This window comes from Sarcophilus harrisii, chromosome 2 (assembly GCF_902635505.1).
Source record: "Sarcophilus harrisii chromosome 2, mSarHar1.11, whole genome shotgun sequence".
Classification (NCBI taxonomy): Eukaryota; Metazoa; Chordata; class Mammalia; order Dasyuromorphia; family Dasyuridae; genus Sarcophilus; species Sarcophilus harrisii.
This window is the reverse complement of record NC_045427.1, coordinates 37,459,579-37,479,905: the sequence shown is the minus strand read 5'-3', so window position 1 is coordinate 37,479,905 and position 20,327 is coordinate 37,459,579. Positions and strand designations below refer to the sequence as shown.

The window sequence follows — 20,327 nt, the reverse complement described above, 5'->3', positions numbered from 1 at the left end:
ATGTGTGCAAGAACTGACATATATTGAATTAATTGCTGCCTAGGGGAGGAGTCAGGGGAAGGGCAGGAGAAAAAATTTGAAACACAAGGTTTTGCAAGGGTGAATGTTGAAAACTATCTTTGCATATTTTGAAAAAAAAATTTAAGCTATTATTGAAAAAATTAAATAATAAAATTGTAAAAAGAAAAGGAAAAAAGGGGTTTCGGTACATTCCTTGAAAAGAATTTGTTAAATTCAGCTGAAGTGAAGGCAGCAGTAAGTCTTGAGGCAAGCTGCTTAACTATTTTTTGCATCTACCAACTTCCTTCAAGAGGGGGGAACACAAGATTGAGATACACAAAATCCCTCGAGTCAAGCCTGCTTCCTGGATCTTTGTTGAACTGAACTATGTCCAACAGCTTCAAATTAGTGCTCTTTTATTTCCCCAAGGGAAAAAAAAAATCCCTAGTTCAGAATCCCCCAGGGAATTTTTTATTTTTCTCTAGGAATCAGCCTAATCTGAACAGCTTCCAAGTATTACTGGGGTATATTATGACAATGAATTCCATAAATTCAAATCAAGAGGTTAGTTAAGTCTGGGATCTATGGAACAGAAAGTTGGGACAAAGTAGAATAGGGAAAGGAAGAGAATGAGAGAGGAAAATAAGAATAATAAAGGAAACATTTAAATGACAAAAGTATGATATCCAAGATATAGGGAATGGATATAAAAATAAATTTTGTAAGAACAAAAGCCATTCTCCAACGGAAGTAGTCAAAGGACAGACGAGGAATTTTCAAAAGAAGAAATATGAACTATCAAAAACCAAATGAAAGAATGTTCCAAAAACTAATAATAAATAGAAGTGCAAAATGAAGGAAATCTTAGGTTGTTGCTCATGTTTTCTTAAGAAGAAAACTGTACAATAAACTGTACAAACTCTTTGCCCACCAAAATTGAAAGTCCTATTTTTAAAAAAATATGTACATAAACCCTTTTTGTATTAACAAAGAACTGGGAGGTTAGGTATAATGCCGAAGAGCATTACAGAACAAGAGCGGAGATTAGAGACCAATTCAATAGTTTATTAAATGGAGAGAAATACTGGGACCAATGGATCCATGTTGATCCCAGGGCTAGAGGAGATTATCATCTCAAAGAGTCTAGCCCCGAGTATCAGGCAGGGAGCTTTTTATGGAATAACAAAAACAATGGAGGGACCTAGGTGGGGATAACCTAATGGAGGGAGGTTACTGATATTCTAATGATATCTAAAATGGATAAACCTTTATCTTGCCAAACATTAAGAAGGAATGTCTATAAAACCTTTATCTCAAACGTTAAGAGGGAAAGGTTACAACCTAAGGCAGAATAACGAAAAGGACAATTGGAGGAACTGGGTTACAACATTGAAAGGGAACTTTGGCATAATATAGGTACTGGCCCATCAACTGTAAAATGACTGAACAAATTATGGTCTATGGATATAACAGAATATTATTATGCCATAAGAAATGACAAATATGAAAAATTCAGAGTAACTCGGGAAGTTAAATAAAAATATTTGAAAAAATTGATACAGGGCAAAGTAAGCAGAACCAAGAGCGTAACCAAGAGAACTGTAGTAGATAGTTTATCTTTTGATAAAGAGGTAGAATACAGTAAGTGTGAAATGAGGCACATATTTTCAGACATGGTCAATGTGTTGATTTTTCTTGTTTGCCTATACTTATAACTTGCTATCAAGGAAGATTTGGAGGGAGGAAGGAGCATTTCAAAGTGACTTGTCAAAAAGATCATCGACAAACATTAGTTTAAAAGAAAACGAAAAGTGGTAAGAAGCCAAAGGTATGGAAAAAGAGAAGGACTGAGGAAATACAGAGAGAAAGAATAGTGACAGAACAAAACCAAAAAAAAAAAAAAAAAAAAAAAAAAAAATTTTAAGCTAAGAGTGAATTGAGAAATACTTTTAAGACTGGGTAGAAAAAGCAATATTGTTTTTAACATTTTCTGTTTCACCAAGTCTTTTAGGTGACAATAACCCTGGAGCCCTTTGCAAGGAGTTTGCTTTTCATGTCTGAGAGCTACCTAAAAGAGGGATTTAATTTGACTTCTAGATGGGTGCAAAAAAGCAGAAAAACGGAACCAGCTCCTTTGCAGTGGTTTGGTTCCCATGAAAACCTAGCCAAAGAAGACCCCCCCCACACACACACCCCATGAAGATTTCATTCATGTAGCAACGGCCTCTCCTAGTGGCTTTATGATGAAAATGGCAGCCTCTATAGCGGGCTCAATCCATAGAACTTGCTGTAAAGACCACAGGCACCCGTGCAGCAGGAGCCTTCCTAGGTCCTACCACCCAGACACAAAACAAAGTCCGAGCGCCCCACCTCCGTTAAATGGAGGGCGCGGACAACGTTCCCGTGAAACAGGCGAAGAGAAGGAGCCGGCGGCCGCGCAGGGCGGGGACAGCGGGACCGGATGCCTGGCCACGTGCGAGGCAAGGGGTGCCCGAGGGATGCTGCAGGGGTATCCGGGAGGGCCCCGCGGCATGGGAGGGCCGCCAGGGCGGGAGAGGAGAGCCGACCGTGCCCCTTGGCAGGCACAGCCACAAGGAACACCGCCATCACCACCTGCGGGAGCAGAGGGAGGCCTGCGGGGGTCCCCCGGCCCCCGAGAGGGGCTGGCTTGGCCCCGCCTCGCCGCCCGGGGGAGCGAGGCGCGGGGACCTGAGCCGGCTCCTCCTGGTGCCCAGAGGGCGCTGCAGCGCCGGAGCGAGCGCTTCCGGGGCGGTGCCTCTTGCGGAGAGCCCGGGGCGGGCTTTATCTTTACCTTCAGCTGACCGGCCGAGGAGCTCCTGTGTGCCCGTGTCCGCCCGCCCTCTCGCCAGCAGCTGCTCTGCTCTCCGTCTCCCCGCGCGCCATGGCACTGCTGCACTCCTGCCGTCTGCTCTCCGGAGCCGCCTCCTTCCACCCGGGCCTCGGCGCCGCCGCCGCCGCCCGAGCCAGGTAAAGAGCCGAGGAGCGCGAGGGCGCGGGCCATCCCCTGCGCGAGGAAGTTTGTCCTTCTGCGGCTGCCGGCCGCCATGATGACGTCGGGCCTGGGGAGCCCGGGCTCGAGGCCGGCGAGGCGGCGCGCTGACGGCTCTCCCATTGGTTCGGGCGGGTTAGGGAGGCGGGACTCGGAGCTGGGGGGTGCGCGTGCCCTTGAAAGGGCCCGCTGGAGGGCGGCGGTGCCGGGGCCCGAGGCCCAGAAAACCCCCGATATCCTCGGCCGACCCGGAGGATCCGCCAGAGGCTGGCCCAGCTCCCCTGGATCTGGGCCCCTCCTGCATCCCCTGCCGTTAATGCGGCCTTAAAACCGAGGCGGGGGAGGGGGGGGAGGGGTGTCTCGGCACCTCCGAAGCGCCCGGGCTCCGTCCTCCGCACACGTGCTGTAGCCTAGGTTCTAGAACCGGCGGGGCCGGGCGCGGGGAGAAAAAAGTGCCAGAGCCGGGGGCGGGGGGGAGGGCGCTGCTTCTGCCCGTGCTGTAACCCTGTCAGCTTACAGACCTCGCCGTCCGGCCCGGGCCCGGAAGCCCCGACAGCGCGGGGGTGTCTGCGGGAGGACCCTGCGGGCTTACAGACCGCGCCATCCGGCCTGGGCCCCGGAGCCCCGACCAGCGCGGGAGGGGGGGTCTGCGGGAGGCCGGCTTAGAGACCTGCCCCTGGAAAGCAGCGCTCCGAATCCCGCCGCCCTTCCCCAAGTAGTGCGTTATCTCCGAAGCCCAGGGGTCGCCTTTGTCCCGCGGCCTTTGCACTCTGATTAACGCAAGATACGCAAGATTAAAAAATAGAAAGAATGTATAAATAAAGTACTCGGGAGGCGGAAGACCAAAGACCGTTTAAAGAAATGCATTCACAGACCACAGCTTGTGAATCTGATCCAAGATACATAAGATTAAAAAGTAGATAAAAGATACGTTTCTCAGGTTTCCGAAGGAAGCAGGAAGACCCAAGATTTGTTTAAAGAAACGAATTCACAGACCCATCTAATCCAGGCCAATCTGTGGATCCACAATGGATCCAGTGACACCGTGAGGTGCTCCCAGTCTGCCCTTCCCTCCCCCCATTTCTGTCCCATCTCAACCTAGTCAGTTTTTTAGGGCGAGTATGTGATACCAGAACATTACAATAAAGCAAGCCGCAGGAATGTTGGTTTTCCAGTGTATATATAAATATATCATATTCACATGCAGTAGTAGTATATCTTGATGCCCAGCTTCTTAAACCATAGTTTGCTACCCCAATATGGAGGGTCACAGAACTGTGATTTGTGATCAGTTAATGTTTGATTTATATCCCAGGGATACATAAAAATTTCTAAAGGGATCACGAGTAGAAAAAGTTTAAGAAACCCTGTTTTAATGTATACAACTTAATTTAAAAATCTTTATTGCGCCCCCCCCCCCCCCCAAAAAAAAAAGTGCTATCCCTTGAGCCTTCCAGTAAATCGTGATCTTTTTCTGGTCAGAGGTCTTGCTTCCATGTTGATGGTTGTTGATTGACCAGGATTCTTCTGAAGGCTATGGCAATTGTAATGTAAAACATCAATGAAGTTTGCCAAGTCAATTAGCTCTTCTTTTCACTTGAACACTTAGAGACCATAGTATTAATGGGCCTAATTTCAAACTTGGGTTGTGTAGTCAGAACACATCCAACATTTATAGATTAAGTTTACCATTTTATATACCTTTCATGAGTTCCCTAAACAATTACAGTAGTGACATCAGAAAACACCGATCACCGTAGCAGACATGTTAATATTGAAAAAATTTTAAATACTGCAAGAATAACCAAAATGTGATGCAAAGATATGTGTAAGCGCATGCTATTGGAAAAATAGCACCAGTAGGTTTGCTGAAGGCAGGATTGCCACAAAACTTCAATTTCTAAAACAATATATATTTAAAAAAACAACAACAGTATATGAAGCATAATAAAAAGAGAAATTTAAATTGCTTTTGTCAGTGCTGTGCTAATGAATGTATTCTCATCTAGTGGCCAAATTTATTTGTATGTGGTTCCTTTTCATTAAATATGATTTTTTTTCCCCCTTTAGAGCTAAAAAATTCATTTTTCTGTTCTGTAAGGATGAATGATAAACTAGAATCCTGGAAGAACCTAATATGATAGATGAAGGAACTGGAGTCCAGAGGGCTAACTCATTTGCCAGTGTGACTTTCTTATTTTCAGCTCTAATGTGTACCATGAAATCCACTCTGGAGAAATAAAAGCTAGATTTTGTGCTTAGAACAGAATTAGGGATATTGAAGTTCCCAGATTGAATCTGGATGTGGAGAGTAGAGTTTTTTCCAGAAATAGCTCTCTGTAAAAAGTGAAATAAAATTAAGGGGTGAGGGTAATAATGTTGGAAGAGAAGACTACAAAGTCATAGTTTCATGACAAAAAAAAAAATGGGATTTCTAAAACATTCTAAGATATGAATTCATGGGAATCATCTTCTCATATTAGCTATGGAGCTATTTACCAAAAATGGGGGTGAGGGTAATAATGTTGGAAGAGAAGACTACAAAGTCATAGTTTCATGACAAAAAAAAAAAATGGGATTTCTAAAACATTCTAAGATATGAATTCATGGGAATCATCTTCTCATATTAGCTATGGAGCTATTTACCAAAAATTTTCCACAGTTCCTTCTGCCGATCTTAAGCGCACAGCATCTAATGGAGAATATTTTCTACAATAGCCTCAGGAGGAGGGTGGTTTGACACCCCTAGAGTCAACTTTAGAAATTTAAATGAAGCCTTTCTATTAGTTTCATTTTGACTTGCAAGGACGCTGAAATCCAAATCCAAGTCCTCGATAGGTAGTGCACAATGCATTCAGTATTTGTGATCTCAAATAAAATGTGCCTCTACAATTCTTTGATCGTTTTAATGTTCTTCCCTGGCCATCTGCTCAAACACAGCATAGTCTGGGCTCACTTAGGAAGCAGCCACCAGGGGACAGGGAAAAAAAAAAAACCAAAAGAAAACTTTTAAGTCCTGAACTACTTAAACATGCCAGCTTTAAATATTTGACCCTCACAGCAGTCTTGAGAGGAGAGTGCTGTTTTTATCCCCACTTTGCCATTGAGGAAACTGAGGCAGGCAGCAGCTAAGTGACTTTTCTGTGAGTCACACTTTTAGATTTGAAATGGGGTCCCCTCTCCAGAGCTAACACATGCATTGTACCACCTAGCTGCCTCTAGATGGCTGAATTTTCCAAATATTTGAATGTTTACTCCCTTGAAACAGTAAAACTTATTTTGACCTTTGCAGATAGTTATCTTTCTGAAATTGATCCATTTGGCAAAATGTTCGAGTTCTCACCAGGCTAAATAATAATCAAGAGACCAATGAGAAACTATTTCCTCTCTGGAACTACATAAAAAATTTAGCCAGAAGGCCAGATGCGATATGAGAGTGTCTCCATCAGTGCCTCCCAAGGTGACCAGACTTCTGGGATTCTGCATTGAGATATATAGAATGGGAGGCTCCCTGAGAAAGCCTCAGGATAAGAATTGAAAGCTCAAAGATCAATTAGTGCCAACCAGTGTGGTGCCATATGACTCAGGCCAGACCCAGATATCTGAGGTTTCTAACATTCTATCCTGAGATCTCCTAAGATAGCGTGAACCTCAAAGAGCCAGGGAGGCCCTCACCCTGAGACATTAAAGTCCCCACAAGAATTCATGGTAGATGGACAACCACCTCTCCTGAAAACACAGCAGGAGGCAGAGTAAAAACTATCCAAGAATGAACCCTTCCCCAAAACTAAGATACTCCAAACAGAAATCATTGACTCTGTGAGAACTCAGTAAATATTAGTACAAAATAAAAAGATGGGGGGTGGGGGAAGGGGGGGAAGAAGACAACACATACTAGATGTTAGATTTTGTTTGTTTTTAACCAGCCTGGAAATTGGGTCAAGGAGAGATCATTTAAGATTCACTGGGCTTCATGAAAACCATGATTTTTAAAAATCCTGGACACAGTAGTTCAATAAATCATGAAAGAAAACTGCCCAGATCTGTGAAATTCAGAAAGCAAAGTGAAGATAGATAGAATCCATTGATGAACTTAAAAAAAAGAAAAAAAAGGCCCCAAGACTATCTTTTGGTCAAAATCCAGGGCTCTCATGTTAAAGAAAAAATATAGCAGGCATCCAATAAGAGTCACTTCAAATACAAAAAGACTACAGGGAGAGCTACACAGACTTCTGGAGGTTTCTATTACTCCTTTGTGGCTAAACTTCTTGGGAAGGCTGTCTCCACTTCCATATCCCTCTATCAACTCTTTGCAGACCAGCTTCTGACTTTATGATTCAACCAAATCTCTGCCATTGTCACATTTAATGACCTTTTCTCCATCCTCATGCTTCTTCACCTCCTGGCAGACTTTGACGTTGTTGACCATTTTCTGATACTCTCCTAAATTTTTGTGACACTCTTCTCTGCTACCTACCTGATAGATGAAATTCAACCAATTAGACAGAATGACTAAGTCACTCCACTAACTTTGTTACCTCAAGGTTCTGTCTTGGGGCATCTTATCTTCTGCCTTTATCCCATTTCTTTTGGTTGATCTCAGATTTTTTTGATGTTAGTGTTTTTAATTATGATCTCTGTTCAAATGTTCATATCTACCTATCCAGCCCTAACTTCTCTTCTAACCTCCAGTTAGAGGAGTCACATCATGTGGAGTCACATCATTGCCTGTTAGACAATGCAAACTAGATCACAGACCTCTTAAACTCACGCTCTCCATGGTCCACAGACCTCTTAAACTCACGCTCTCCAAAACTAGACTTACTAACTTTCCCTCTTAAATGTCTCCCTCTTCCCCATTTCCTTATTTACTGTCAAGGCTCACAGCCTATATATGTCATCCTCAGCCCCTCACTTTGACCCCATTACCCAACTGGTTGTCAAGTCTTATTCTTCACCACATTATCGTGATATATTCCTTTCTCTGCTGGCAGTGCCATCATTTGCGTGTAGGCATTTATTATCTCAAGCTTAGATCATTAGGCTCTAGGCTATCCTAATGATAGCCTGCTTTTTGGCCTCCATGCCAAATGTTCTCTCTCCTCCAAACCATTACCCCATTCATCTATCAAATAGACCTTCCTAAATGCAAGTCTGACCATATTGCCCCCCATTTAAGATAGATTCTCATTCCAGTCTTTACACTTTTACACACACACACACACACACACACACACACTCACTCATGGTGCTATCTAGTTTTCTTTGTTCTTCCTGTTTTCTTTGTTTTCTTTGATCTTCCTTTCACAAGAGATTCTTGTATACCTCCAAGCATTTTCTCCATCTGTCCACTGCCCATGCCCATGGGTATTTCCCTTCCTGAGATGGCTATCATTCTGTGTGCCTCTCTTATCTACATTTAATTGTTATCTCCTCCATCAGACTTTGAGGTACTTGAAAGCTAGGGTAATCTTTTGCCTTTCTTTGTGAAGGCCTAGAACCTCTCAGGCCCTACTCCTTCCACCTCCTACATTTAGCACAGCTGTTTGGCATTTAGTAGGTCCTTAACAAAAGTGGCCTGACTGATGGGAAACTCTGCAATACACTTTCAAAAGGAAGAGATAGAATCACAATCAATAATAGCTTCCCCAGTAAAACTGAGTATAACCCTTCAAGGGAGAAGAAGGGGCCTATAATGAAGAGAGAGCTTTAAAAAGTTCTGGTGGTGAGACCAAAGCTGAGTTTGAATTTTGAAATATTAACTTATCTTATTAAGTACTTTTTCATGATAAAGTATGCTACCCACCTTGTGACAAAAAGGCAATGGACTCGAAGTACAGATTGAGACATTTTTTGGACGTGGCTCATATCAAGATTTGTTTTGTATGACAATGTATTTAAAAAGGGTTTTGCTTTTTACAAGGGGAGTGTGGTGCTAAACAGGAGACAACACAGATTATCTTTGAAAAATTCTTTAAAAACATTGGCATCCAGAGAAACAAAAGTATATTTTTTTATTTGAAGAATTAAAAAGATCCTTATGATAAAATAAAGAAATAAATGTTATTTAATTTTCCCAGTTTATTGAGGAAATTTAATGAGATAAATGGAGGGGAGAGGGTTTGGTTTATTCTTGTGGTTTGAAGAAGGGGAAAAGAAGAGTTCAAGGAATACATGAGTATGTATGCACCAAGAAAGGAGGGGAATATGATCACATCTTTGGGATTCATGAAAGAAGGGCTGGGGAGAGTGGGGGATAATAGGAACCTCGCTCTGGAGTGAAATGGACAGCAGAAGGCTAAGTATGTGTACTTGTGCACACAGACACGAAAATTAGTGTAGAAATATATCCAATTCAAGTAGGAAACTGGGGTGGCCAGTGATAGTTAAAAGGGAGGATATTCCCAGGGACATTGGAAAGGTCACAAACTTCTGAGGGGGAGAGGGGTAAAATATTTAATTGTACCTTAAATGGTGAAGAATGTTGAATAAAGGGAGCCGAACTAGAACAGTTTATCCAAGTATAAAGATAACAATTCCAGGACACTGAAGAACTCTGAGCACTGACTAATTGTGTCTCCTAAAGACCCATTTCACAGATGTAATAATGTACAAAGTACAGAGGCACATATCTTTGGACATAGCTACTGAGTACCTTTGCTTGGCTCATTTGGCACTAGGTGGGGGTAGGGGGAGAATTGTCCCCTTCTTATTCTGAATTAATGAAGAAAGCAGTTGATATTAACAATAGGGATATCCTTAAAAGACCATTCTGCCTTTTTAAATGCACAAAACAGAAAGAAGCCCAGAGGAGCAGGGCAATTTTGAAAGTAACATGTAGGAAAGAATCTGGAATGGTAATTTAGTAATAATTAGAAATGGAAAGCGTAGTTTTCAGGTATTACCAAGTCAACAGGCATTTATGAAACTCAGTTACTTTGTAGCACACGTTTTAAATGCAAGGGATACAAAGAAAAGCCAAGAAATAATCCCTTATCTCTAGGAGTTTACAGTCTAATGCATGAGACAATGATGTATAAACAAGATCTAGACAGTGATAATTGGCTTTGAGGGGTATGAGAAAGTGAGAATTGGTGGGAAAAGCTTCTTATAAAAGTGAGGTTTTTAACTGGGATAGGAAGGAAGCCAGGGAAACCATGAAATTCAAAAGAATTGGTTCTGGTGTAGAGTATTTCATTGAAAATATACAAAATTAGGTGTAGAATATAGCTTACATTCTTGATTTTTAAATATATTATGGCTATTTAATATAAACAACTTTTGGTTGTAGTTGGGGGACTTGGCTTCAATAGATAGTAAATGCCTATTTTGTGATATAGAAGATAGAGAAATATAACAAAAGTCCATAGCTTTTCTTGGGAAACATTTCCTACATTTTCTATGGTATAAGTTTGTTTAGCTATTTCCTTCTGTTGGTACATTTTCTTGGACTGCTTTATGGTGGAGGTATGAGTGAGTAGTAAAACTGTCCAAAACCAAGAAACAAATTCACTTTTGTTCTCATCACTTTTGCTTTATTCACCTTTGCAAAACCTTATTTTCCAAAATTTCCTCCTTCCTTTCCCAAGACATGAAGCAATCCAATATAGATTAAACATGTCCATTTCTTCTAAATATATTTCCAAGAAATGTGTATGCAAGAAAAATCAGATGAAAAAGGCAGAAAACAAAAAAGAAAAAAAAACAAGTAAACAAACAACAAAAAGTGAGAATACTTTTTGATCCACATTCAGTCCCCATAGTCCTCCCTGGACACAGATGGCTCTTTCCACCACGAGTCTTTTGGAATAGGCCTGAGTCACCTCAGTGTTGAGGAGAGTTAAGTCCATCACAGTTGATCATCATATAATCTTGTTGTAACTGTGTACACTGTTCCTCTTGGTTCTGCTCACTTCACTCAGCACAATTCAGTAGGCTGGCCAATGTGGTTGAACATAAGATGGCATCCTTGGAACTATGCTTCTCTAATAAGCATTTACTGAATGTTTGCTTTCCTTTGGTAGCTAAAAGCCCTGTAAGCCAAGATTCTTATCTAGAGTCACCTGGAAACATGAGACAACTGAATTTTAAAGATTGAAGTCTTGAATATGCAATGGTATAAAAGATTTTCTCATAAAGAAGTAAACTTTTTTTAGGATAGTGGTTTATACCTTGAAACATTTTTATTTCCTAGACACTTCGGCCTCTACAAAGCCCTTTTTGCCAGAATATTGGTCACGAGACCAAAAGGATGACACCTAGGTTTTTTGTAAAGAGATTGCCTTCTCACTGGAGATTGAGCTACTAAATTAGGTTCCTTATATTCCATTTTGTGGAATATCTGTCTGTAGCTTGAGTGGGGGAAGAGTGGATAATTTAACTGATGTGCCATATATCTCATTTTAGCTCCTGGTGGACCCACGTAGAGATGGGTCCCCCTGATCCCATCTTGGGAGTTACAGAAGCATTTAAGAGGGACACCAACAGCAAGAAGATGAACCTGGGTGTTGGTGCTTACAGAGATGATAATGGGAAGCCTTATGTTCTTCCAAGTGTCCGTAAGGTGAGTTTGGCATATGCTACAGGGCTGGAATAAATTAAAGAGAGTCCCTTTGGTACAGATCATTGAAGGAATCAGAAGAGTAGAGTTCTAAATCTAACTTTAGTCTCTTTGGGCTTTTAAGGTAAAAGGACTGAACTCAATGGTCGCTAAGTGGAGTTATAACAAAAGCATTTGTGTACCATGGGCACACAAGAAAATTGTGCCTCTAATGTGTCGCTTTCCACCAGAAATTTTTAATTTCCTGGTAACCTAACCACAAAGTAAATTTCTCTATGCCGTATCTAGTTGGAATTTTTGGAATTTTTGGACTTGTTCAATTAGGATGCATTATGAGAAGCATCCTGACAGTGGACAGAGGCGGGGCAGCCACTGAAGAATAAAAGTTACAGGAGAGCTTTTGGCAAGGAGCAACGTCCAGCCTTGTGGCTTATTATTTGAAAGCTGTCCAGTGCTTTCTGCAGGTTCAGACATTACCTGCTCACTTTTTGAATGTTACTTTATATGTTGGGGGGCAAGGAACAAGAAGGGGAACCAGACTTTAAGCTAAATGTCTGTTGCCTTCACACTTCTCCGCTGCAGGCAGAGGCTCAAATTGCAGGGAAGAACATGGACAAAGAGTACCTTCCCATAGGAGGACTGGCAGAATTTTGCAAGGCATCAGCAGAGTTGGCCCTGGGAGAAGATAATGAGGTTCTGAAAAACAAACGAGTAAGTCAAGGGAACTTAAGCTGCTTTGAATGCCATGCCTTCGTTTTGATTTTTCCCATTAACTTTATTCATCAGTGACTGTAGAGATTCTCCAGAAGTGGTCACAATCAAAGATTCAGAGTAGTGCCTGCCTGGGAGATAGGAGTGTTGAGGGAATTTGCTAATCAACAAATTTTGTTCCCTGTCTTTCAACCTATGTTTCTGTTACTTTTACATAGAATATACTTAAGAAATCTCAGTTTAGACCTGAGGATCTGACCATACGCACCTCTGAGATCGTAAGCCCCCAAATCCTAAATAAAGAAAGGATTAGGAAGGGATTTGAGGAGCATGGGTCCTATCCTTCCTTATTCAGGCCAAGTTGAGAGCTGAGGAAGAAAAGACTGACCTTCTCCTCGCAGCTGTTCTCTCTCCAGAGAATTTGGGAGCTGCTTGAACTGTTACACATGGAAGGCATCAGCCTACTTTGCTTCTTCACTGTCCCTTCCCTAAAGGGGAAATGGAGAAAGAGATGAGATTTCTTAAAGTCCTACTAAGCATAATTACATTAGTCAGACTGAGAGTCACTACTTTGACAGAAGCCTGGCACATATGGACAGGCGGATATATAGCTGGGTAATAAAAGAGGCCAGCCAGGTATGCCCAACCGACTTGGCAGCAGTTAAAACTATGCAAAATAAACAAAGGCAACACACAAGGCCAAAGTAAATTATTACTGGCTGTATCTAAGTCCTGTTTGCAAGACCAACTGAAATAAGATCATATGTGTTAGAGTTCATAAGCCCAGGAAAAAAGCAAATAATAACTTCCTTGACCTCAGAGTCAATACTGAAAACACTGATTTGTGGGCGCTGAACCACAGAACTCTTGGTACTGCATTTAAGTACTTTTGAGTCCCAGTTTGCATAATACCTCTGACTTTGGGCCTATCCCAGTTTTTCCCCTCTTCGTGTTAGACACAGAATCTTCAAGGAACATTCATTAAGACTTCCACAATTGAGAAATTGCTTTGTCTCTGCATCTGGAGTTAACTTGTGATCTGAATGATGATTTTATAATATCCAGTATGCCAAAGATTGTAGAGGTTCATGGTTTGGGATTTCTGTTCTGTTTTTAATTTAATCCAAGTTTAATAGGATGAATATTTTCTTCCATTTTTGTATAGTATCTTTTAAAATAATACCTAGTATTTATATAGCACTTGAAGCAGTTGCAAAGCTTCCCCCCCTCCAAGGCAATTGGGGTTAAGTGACTTGCTCAAGGTCACACAGCTAGGAAGTGATAAGTGTCTGAGGTCACATTTGAACTCAGATCCTCCTGACATCAGGACTGGTGCTCCACCTAGCCACCCCAATTGTAAAGCATTTTACAAAATAGTGTCTTGTTTGATCCTTACAACAAACCATTCTACAGATGAGGAAACTGAGGCAGACAGTAGTTAAGTTACTCACCATGGGTCATGCTGCTGGGAAGTGCCTGAGGCTGGATTTGAACTGAGATATTTCTGATTCCACTGAGTACTTAGCTAATTATTTGCTAGATTTCTGGTTTTGTTTCTTTGAATCCTGCTTCATGTTCTGAAAGCCATGGGCAGCAGAACACAGACTCTGAAAGGGCCAATCAAGCAGTTAAGTCTTTGGTTGTGGGTCCATGAAGAGTCTCTTTCTTTCAGCCGAGGACCCTACCTGGCAGTATCAGAGAAGTTAGGATCCAGTTGGCTGTAAGGAGATGGGTCTTTCATAAGAGTAACATTAGTTAGCTGGAGGAAAATTAGGGTCTGTATCATTGGGAGGAAGACCTACAAATAACATCACAGATCCATGGCAAACAAGTGTGAATGTGAATAGACCACTGAAACTTTCTGAGCTTCAGTTTCCCAACCTGGAATATGGAAAGAATAGTCCCTCCAAATAGCTAAGACTTAGGGCTAAAAGAAGCTTTCAAGATTATCTCATCTTTTGCAAAGAGGAGGCCAGGGCCACAGAAGAAAGGAGCAGGCAGGTGACTAAGCCTAGATTTGGGGCCTTGAAGTGGGAGGCAGGCTGGTCACTCTTGGAGGACTCTCAAATAAGAAGGCAATGTTGACTTCCTCTTTAGTACTTTATTTCCTTCTGTATAGAAGGTCAGAGAAAAAATTTTGGACCCTTTATACTCTGTATATATCATAAAAGTTTTACAAACTTAAGAGCCTTCTGAAATTCCAGTTTTGTGCTCAGGACAGACTATTTCATCCTCCCATCTCATTGCCAAGTGAATTGACGATAGGGCTTAGTCCAGTGACCAAGTCAGACAGCATGTAATCACTTTGGAACATGATTTCAGTTTCTAAAATGAGATGGGGTATTAAGGGCAATGTTGGCTAACGATTCTGCTCAACTTAAGTCATGTTGATTAGCACTGTACATAGAGGCTCTCTTTGACTGGCTTTTTTGTCTTTTGTTCTTAGTATGTCACCGTACAGACCATTTCTGGAACTGGAGCATTGAGGGTGGGAGCCAGTTTTCTGGTGAGTCTAGAACTCTTGGGTTTGATAACGATGCTTTTTTCCTTGGATTGGAGTTGACAAATTATGTCTTATTAGAAGGGATTCTTTTCAGGGAAGGAAAATAAATAGTTTCAACTGTGATGCATAGATATTTCTTTTCTTTTTATTTTCCCTTTTTCCCATTCCTTACCATATTTTTTAGCAAAGGTTCTTCAAATTCCTTGGATTGGAGTTGACAAATTATGTCTTATTAGAAGGGATTCTTTTCAGGGAAGGAAAATAAAGTTTCAACTGTGATGCATAGATATTTCTTTTCTTTTTATTTTCCCTTTTTCCCATTCCTTACCATATTTTTTAGCAAAGGTTCTTCAAATTCAGCCGGGATGTCTATCTTCCGAAACCCTCCTGGGGCAACCATACCCCCATCTTCCGGGATGCTGGCATGCAGCTGAATGGCTATCGCTACTATGATCCCAAGACTTGTGGCTTTGACTTCACCGGAGCTATGGAAGACATTTCAGTAAGTGTGGCCTCAGGGAAGAGGAAAATGCACATAAAAAATGATGCAGTGGGTATATACTTCACAGAATACCCTGCCCCATTCAATTCAGCCAGGTTTTATATTAAATGCTTACTAGGTACAAGACTCTGAGAACACAAAGATACATATTGATAAAGTCTTTGCCTTCAAGGAGCTGATGTTCTTCACATTTTAGTGGCTTTTGTAGGTCATAGAATACGGCCCATTCACTGTAAAGCAATCTAAAGGTTAATGGGATGCTTGTTTTTAATCTTTGTAGAAAATCCCAGAACAGAGTGTCATCCTTTTGCATGCCTGTGCTCACAACCCCACTGGAGTGGATCCTCGTCCTGAGCAGTGGAAAGAAATAGCATCTGTGGTAAAGGTGAGTTGTCCAGGATGAACAGCAATACATGGCAAAAGAATCCTGGCATAAACTGGTTACAGTTGAGACTGCGTGGGATATATATAGAGTGATAGTGGCCTAGCTTATGGTTCTAATGCACAGGCAGGTTGTGGTCCTTCACTTCTGATTCCCTGTCACAAGAAGTCTGCCAGCAGAATCTGGTAATAGCTCAGTGTTGTCTGGCAGGAGTTCCTGAAGACGGGTCGATAAAATCATTTATCTAGTGACAAAGTGCTTGCTAAAGAGCCTGAAATTGGAGTTGGGAAAACCTGAGTTCCAATCTTGCCTTATACACAATATGGGCATGTGAGCCTGGGTGGGTTCTCTCATCTGTGTGGGATAACAGTGTCCACTAATATAATTGTCATGAGGACCAAATGTTATCATGTTTATATGGTTCTTTGTATATCTTAGTAACTCACATTTCTATAACTCATGATTATTTAAAAGCATAGGGTTGGCTCAACCTGAAGAAATTAAATTGATTCCACAACATTTTAAAACTGATTCTCTTCTGTAATTGAACTTTTGCTATATAACTGCCCCATTTTCCCTTTGAGTTAGTTTAAAGGTCTAATTAAAAGAAAAGCTGTTATCTGCCATCCATTGTCTTGAAAGCCGATCTGGCAAATTTTCACAGGGTATATTGTCCATCCTTGCCAGTCCTTATACAATTAAGGAGGGTCTTATCTCCCTAACAAATTCTTTTAGGCATCAAGGAATCACTAACTCAGTTCCACAATAAGATCTGCAAGATAGGCTAGGTCCTATAAAATTATTAACATTCCTTAATCGTCAAAGAGAGCTGCTTACTAGCCCCATGTGGGTGCTAGCCTGATTTCTTTAAAATAACTGATCATGTCCCCATCCCTAGAATGTTCTCTGCCCTTTAACCAAATGAATTGTTTTACCCACCTACCCAGCTCCCCCAAACTATATTAAGGCTGAGAAACCCAGTCTCAATATCTGTTAGTCATTAAGAGATATTATTGACTCGTTTTATTAGTTACTGCTGATCTAACTGATAATTTGATTGTGCTCAGACCATTGTCTCTCAGTTTACCTAAATTTCCAAATGTAACAATATGTAAAATGCACACATTTGGAGTACCTACCAGATGCCACTCAGGGAAATGCATTCAGATGCAGTTTCTCTTTGTGTATTCTTCAAATTGACTAATTAAAACTTTTCCCTCCTGTTTCTTTGTAGCAAAGGAAGCTCTTTGCCTTTTTTGACATGGCATACCAGGGCTTTGCCAGTGGAGATGGCAACAAGGATGCCTGGGCTGTTCGCCACTTCATTGATCGGGGCATTAATGTGTCTCTCTGTCAGTCATATGCCAAGAACATGGGCCTGTATGGTAAGCAGGAACACTTGATTGGTTGGTTTCCTCATTAGGCTGGGAAGAATCGGGGTGGCAGGTATTCTACAGAGGTGGACTTGCAATGCCTTTGATTTAACCTTATTTTTCACATTATGTTTTACCCAGAAGAAATAACGTGAGATCTAGGGGAATTAATTGACAGTTTTGTCAGACAAGTCCTTGTTCCTGTGTCCTTTTAACTTTGGAACAAGTATCTCATCTGGTAAAGATAACCAGCCACCTCTTTTGTTCATTGAAGTGGCCCAAGTGACATAATTGAACTTGACTGAGTAAAATCTTCATCCTTGGGTCCTACAGAAACCCATTGAACCCTTAAAACTGGGGAGGGGAGGCAGAAAAGGATCATCCAGGCATCCAGGGCCTGAGTCACATTGGTCAGAATGACATTTCTCCTGAGGACAAATTGTTTTGGAGTGCTTTCGTTTGCAGAAAACTGTAGGGCAAATTCAGTGTCTGCTTTGGCCGGTCAAGTTGTTAAAAGGCTCGTGTGACCTGCCTTCTCTTCCAGGTGAACGTGTGGGAGCCTTTACCGTGGTTTGTAAAGATGCTGATGAAGCTAAAAGGGTAGAATCCCAGCTGAAAATCCTGATTCGTCCCATGTATTCCAATCCCCCTCTCAATGGGGCCCGAATTGCCTCCACGATCCTGAATAATCCTGATCTGAGGAGCCAGTGGTAAATAAATGTCCAGTTAGCACTCCCAGCTTCCAGGGTGGTTGTTCTTGTGGGAGGTGGAGTTATCCAAGACCTTGGTTAGAGAGCGAGAGGTCATTTAATCAACCCCCTTGTTAGAGCTGAGGCCCAGAGCAGCAGAATCCAGGACCTCTCATTAAAATCCCTTTTGAATATACCACACTACCTCACTTTGTCCCGATAGTCAAGTTGATACCTCTTCCCATAATGTGACTTTCAGAAGAGATGAAAATCTGAGAGACAATCATAGCATTTCTGTGTACTTTGTACATTTCTATGTTCAAATTGACATAGTGAATGCAGCTAGCAAAGAAGTTTACATTTTCCCTTAGATAACATCTGTGATTGCCTTTAATTGACATTGTACTAAGGGTGCCTTCTAAAATTCTCAAAGGACCTAGACCCCAAGTAGGCCTGACTGTTAGAAGTAAATGGCTTGAGCAAAATGTTCTCTGCTGCCTGTAGATTTGCTCTTTCTCCTGATAGGGCCTTCTCTCCATCACTAACTAGGATCTGGAGCTTTCTAGCTTCTCTTAGCAGAGGAGGACTTAACAGTTCACTAGCTTCATTGAACATTTTGGGTTCCTCCTTAGACTGGCTATATTGGTTACTGCAGCTGCTCGATCAAAATAGCGTTCTTCCCACACAGCAGAAAGCTGAGACCGTCTCCTCCAGCGGGAATTAGAATCCAGTGGCTTCTGGCAGAAGTCTGAAGAAGCTTGGGGGAAGGGGCGGAGCAGGGCGCTTGCTGCTTTCTGAGGCCGGTGACTCTCTTTCCTAGGCTGCAGGAAGTGAAAGGCATGGCAGATCGCATCATTAGCATGCGCACCCAGCTGGTGTCCAACCTCAAGAAAGAGGGCTCCACCCACAATTGGCAGCACATCACTGACCAGATTGGCATGTTTTGTTTCACAGGCCTGAAACCCGAGCAGGTGAGTGGGCAGCTTGTGCTACTCGCCACAAGCTGAAAGGCTGCTTCCAAAATCACATGGGATTTTCATGGAAGATTTTTAGCTGTTCTGTTAAAGGGGAGGAAGGTGCTTATGAGAAAGAGACAACAGAAAGGATAGAGAAAGACTGAGTCTTTTTCCTTAGAAAAACAGTGTTAAACAAGCAGTGATTGTGTGCAAGAAGAACAGGTTTTTTCCTGTTTTTTTCTATTAAATGTTAAATTTAGTATTTTTAACCTGTACGAGTGTGTACGGTTTCACCTTTTTACCTCCAAGGTCATTATATACTTTGCCATTTTAAAACAGCATAGGATGTTAGAAATTGCAGAGAGGGTATATATGAGAAAGTCATAGATATAAAAACACTGTGGATTCTGGTTGAGAAAGAGATGAGTCTTCCCTAAGCAGTAAGAAGTGCCCCATTTCTCTTCTCTTTGCAGGTGGAACGGCTGACTAAGGAGTTCTCTGTCTATATGACAAAAGATGGCCGCATTTCTGTAGCAGGGGTCACATCGGGCAATGTCGGGTACCTTGCCCATGCCATTCACCAAGTAACCAAATAATTTCCTGGCAAGATGGAGCAGAGATGAACTTCCCATCTTCAGACTCTGCTGTTTGAGATTCAGAGAGATGATTGGGCTGGCGAAGCGAGGAGTGGTATGAGAGTTTCTTTCAACCACAGTGCTTAATGCTCAACCATTGAAAGTATCTCAGAAAAGGATCTGTGAGTAGGCTAAGACGTCTGAAACTAGTGTTTGGAGATTTGAGGGTCTAATCCAAACTCCCCAACCCATCTTACCCAACTTTTCTAAAACTTTTTATGTTTACAGGAACTCTACCAAAAATCCTGCCCTGAAACCAAAATTTCTCCGCCTCTCCCCTTCCCCTGATCTTAGCTCATCTGACATAACAGTGTTGTTTAAGAGCTTTAATTTAGGTCATAAACATCCCTTAGCCCACGTAACAGAAATCTCTGTGGTGCTAAAGCTTCCAAAGAAGGTTTGCCCAGTTTTAACTCCCACCTCCTCTTAGCCTCCCATGACTGGTAGAAGGTGCTGTTGTGCAGCCTCTCAGCTTCAAAAAAATAGCAGAAAAATGAGGCAGCTCTCACCATTGGATGTCTAAGTCTTTTAACTTTCCTCTCCTCCCCCGTTTTTATTGCTGGTCTTTGACCCAAAGATCCAAATCTACCCTAGTTTGTCTCCCTCGCTCAGATCCTTCCCATCAGGATGCATATTCTTAAAGAATTAAGTCAAAGATAATTTAGGAAATGATGTTCTCTCCTCCCCTTTCTCAGCAAAAGGTGAAGGAGCTGAATTTGATAAAATGACAGCACTTTAATATCAGCATCATTGTAAAGTTTTTAATTGTCCCCCTTTCTGCTCCACCAGATCTCATAGTGTGATTGTGCAATAAATAGCCTGTCTCATGACAAGTCTGTATGGGGCAGTCAGTCCTGGGAGAAGAGTATTCTGAGCTGTGGTTGTAAGCTTCTCTGTCTTGCTAGCCGAGTTCAAATGTCAACCTTGAAAAGATACCCTCCACTGTAATCACATAGGACTTCATGCAGCCTGGTTTCTCTGTTACAATAAAATTATTGTAGATGGA

At 41.8% G+C, this 20,327-nt stretch overlaps 1 protein-coding gene and 1 long non-coding RNA gene across 2 annotated transcripts in view; one reads left to right on the top strand and one right to left on the bottom strand.

Moving 5' to 3' along the window:
* Window positions 1–2,893, bottom strand: part of LOC116421276 — a 21,058-nt gene extending 18,165 nt beyond the window's left edge. Inside the window, exon 1 of the long non-coding RNA XR_004231580.1 lies at window positions 2,813–2,893. This is a non-coding gene — a long non-coding RNA (uncharacterized LOC116421276). The remainder of the gene's footprint in view (window positions 1–2,812) is intronic.
* Window positions 2,767–20,327, top strand: GOT2 (glutamic-oxaloacetic transaminase 2). The gene is made up of 10 exons (XM_031949956.1): window positions 2,767–2,988; window positions 11,417–11,573; window positions 12,153–12,281; window positions 14,728–14,787; window positions 15,125–15,286; window positions 15,567–15,671; window positions 16,903–17,053; window positions 17,586–17,751; window positions 18,551–18,701; window positions 19,160–20,327. Exons 1-10 carry the CDS (start codon window positions 2,903–2,905, stop codon window positions 19,280–19,282), a joined length of 1,290 nt encoding a protein of 429 aa, XP_031805816.1. The 5' UTR covers window positions 2,767–2,902; the 3' UTR covers window positions 19,283–20,327.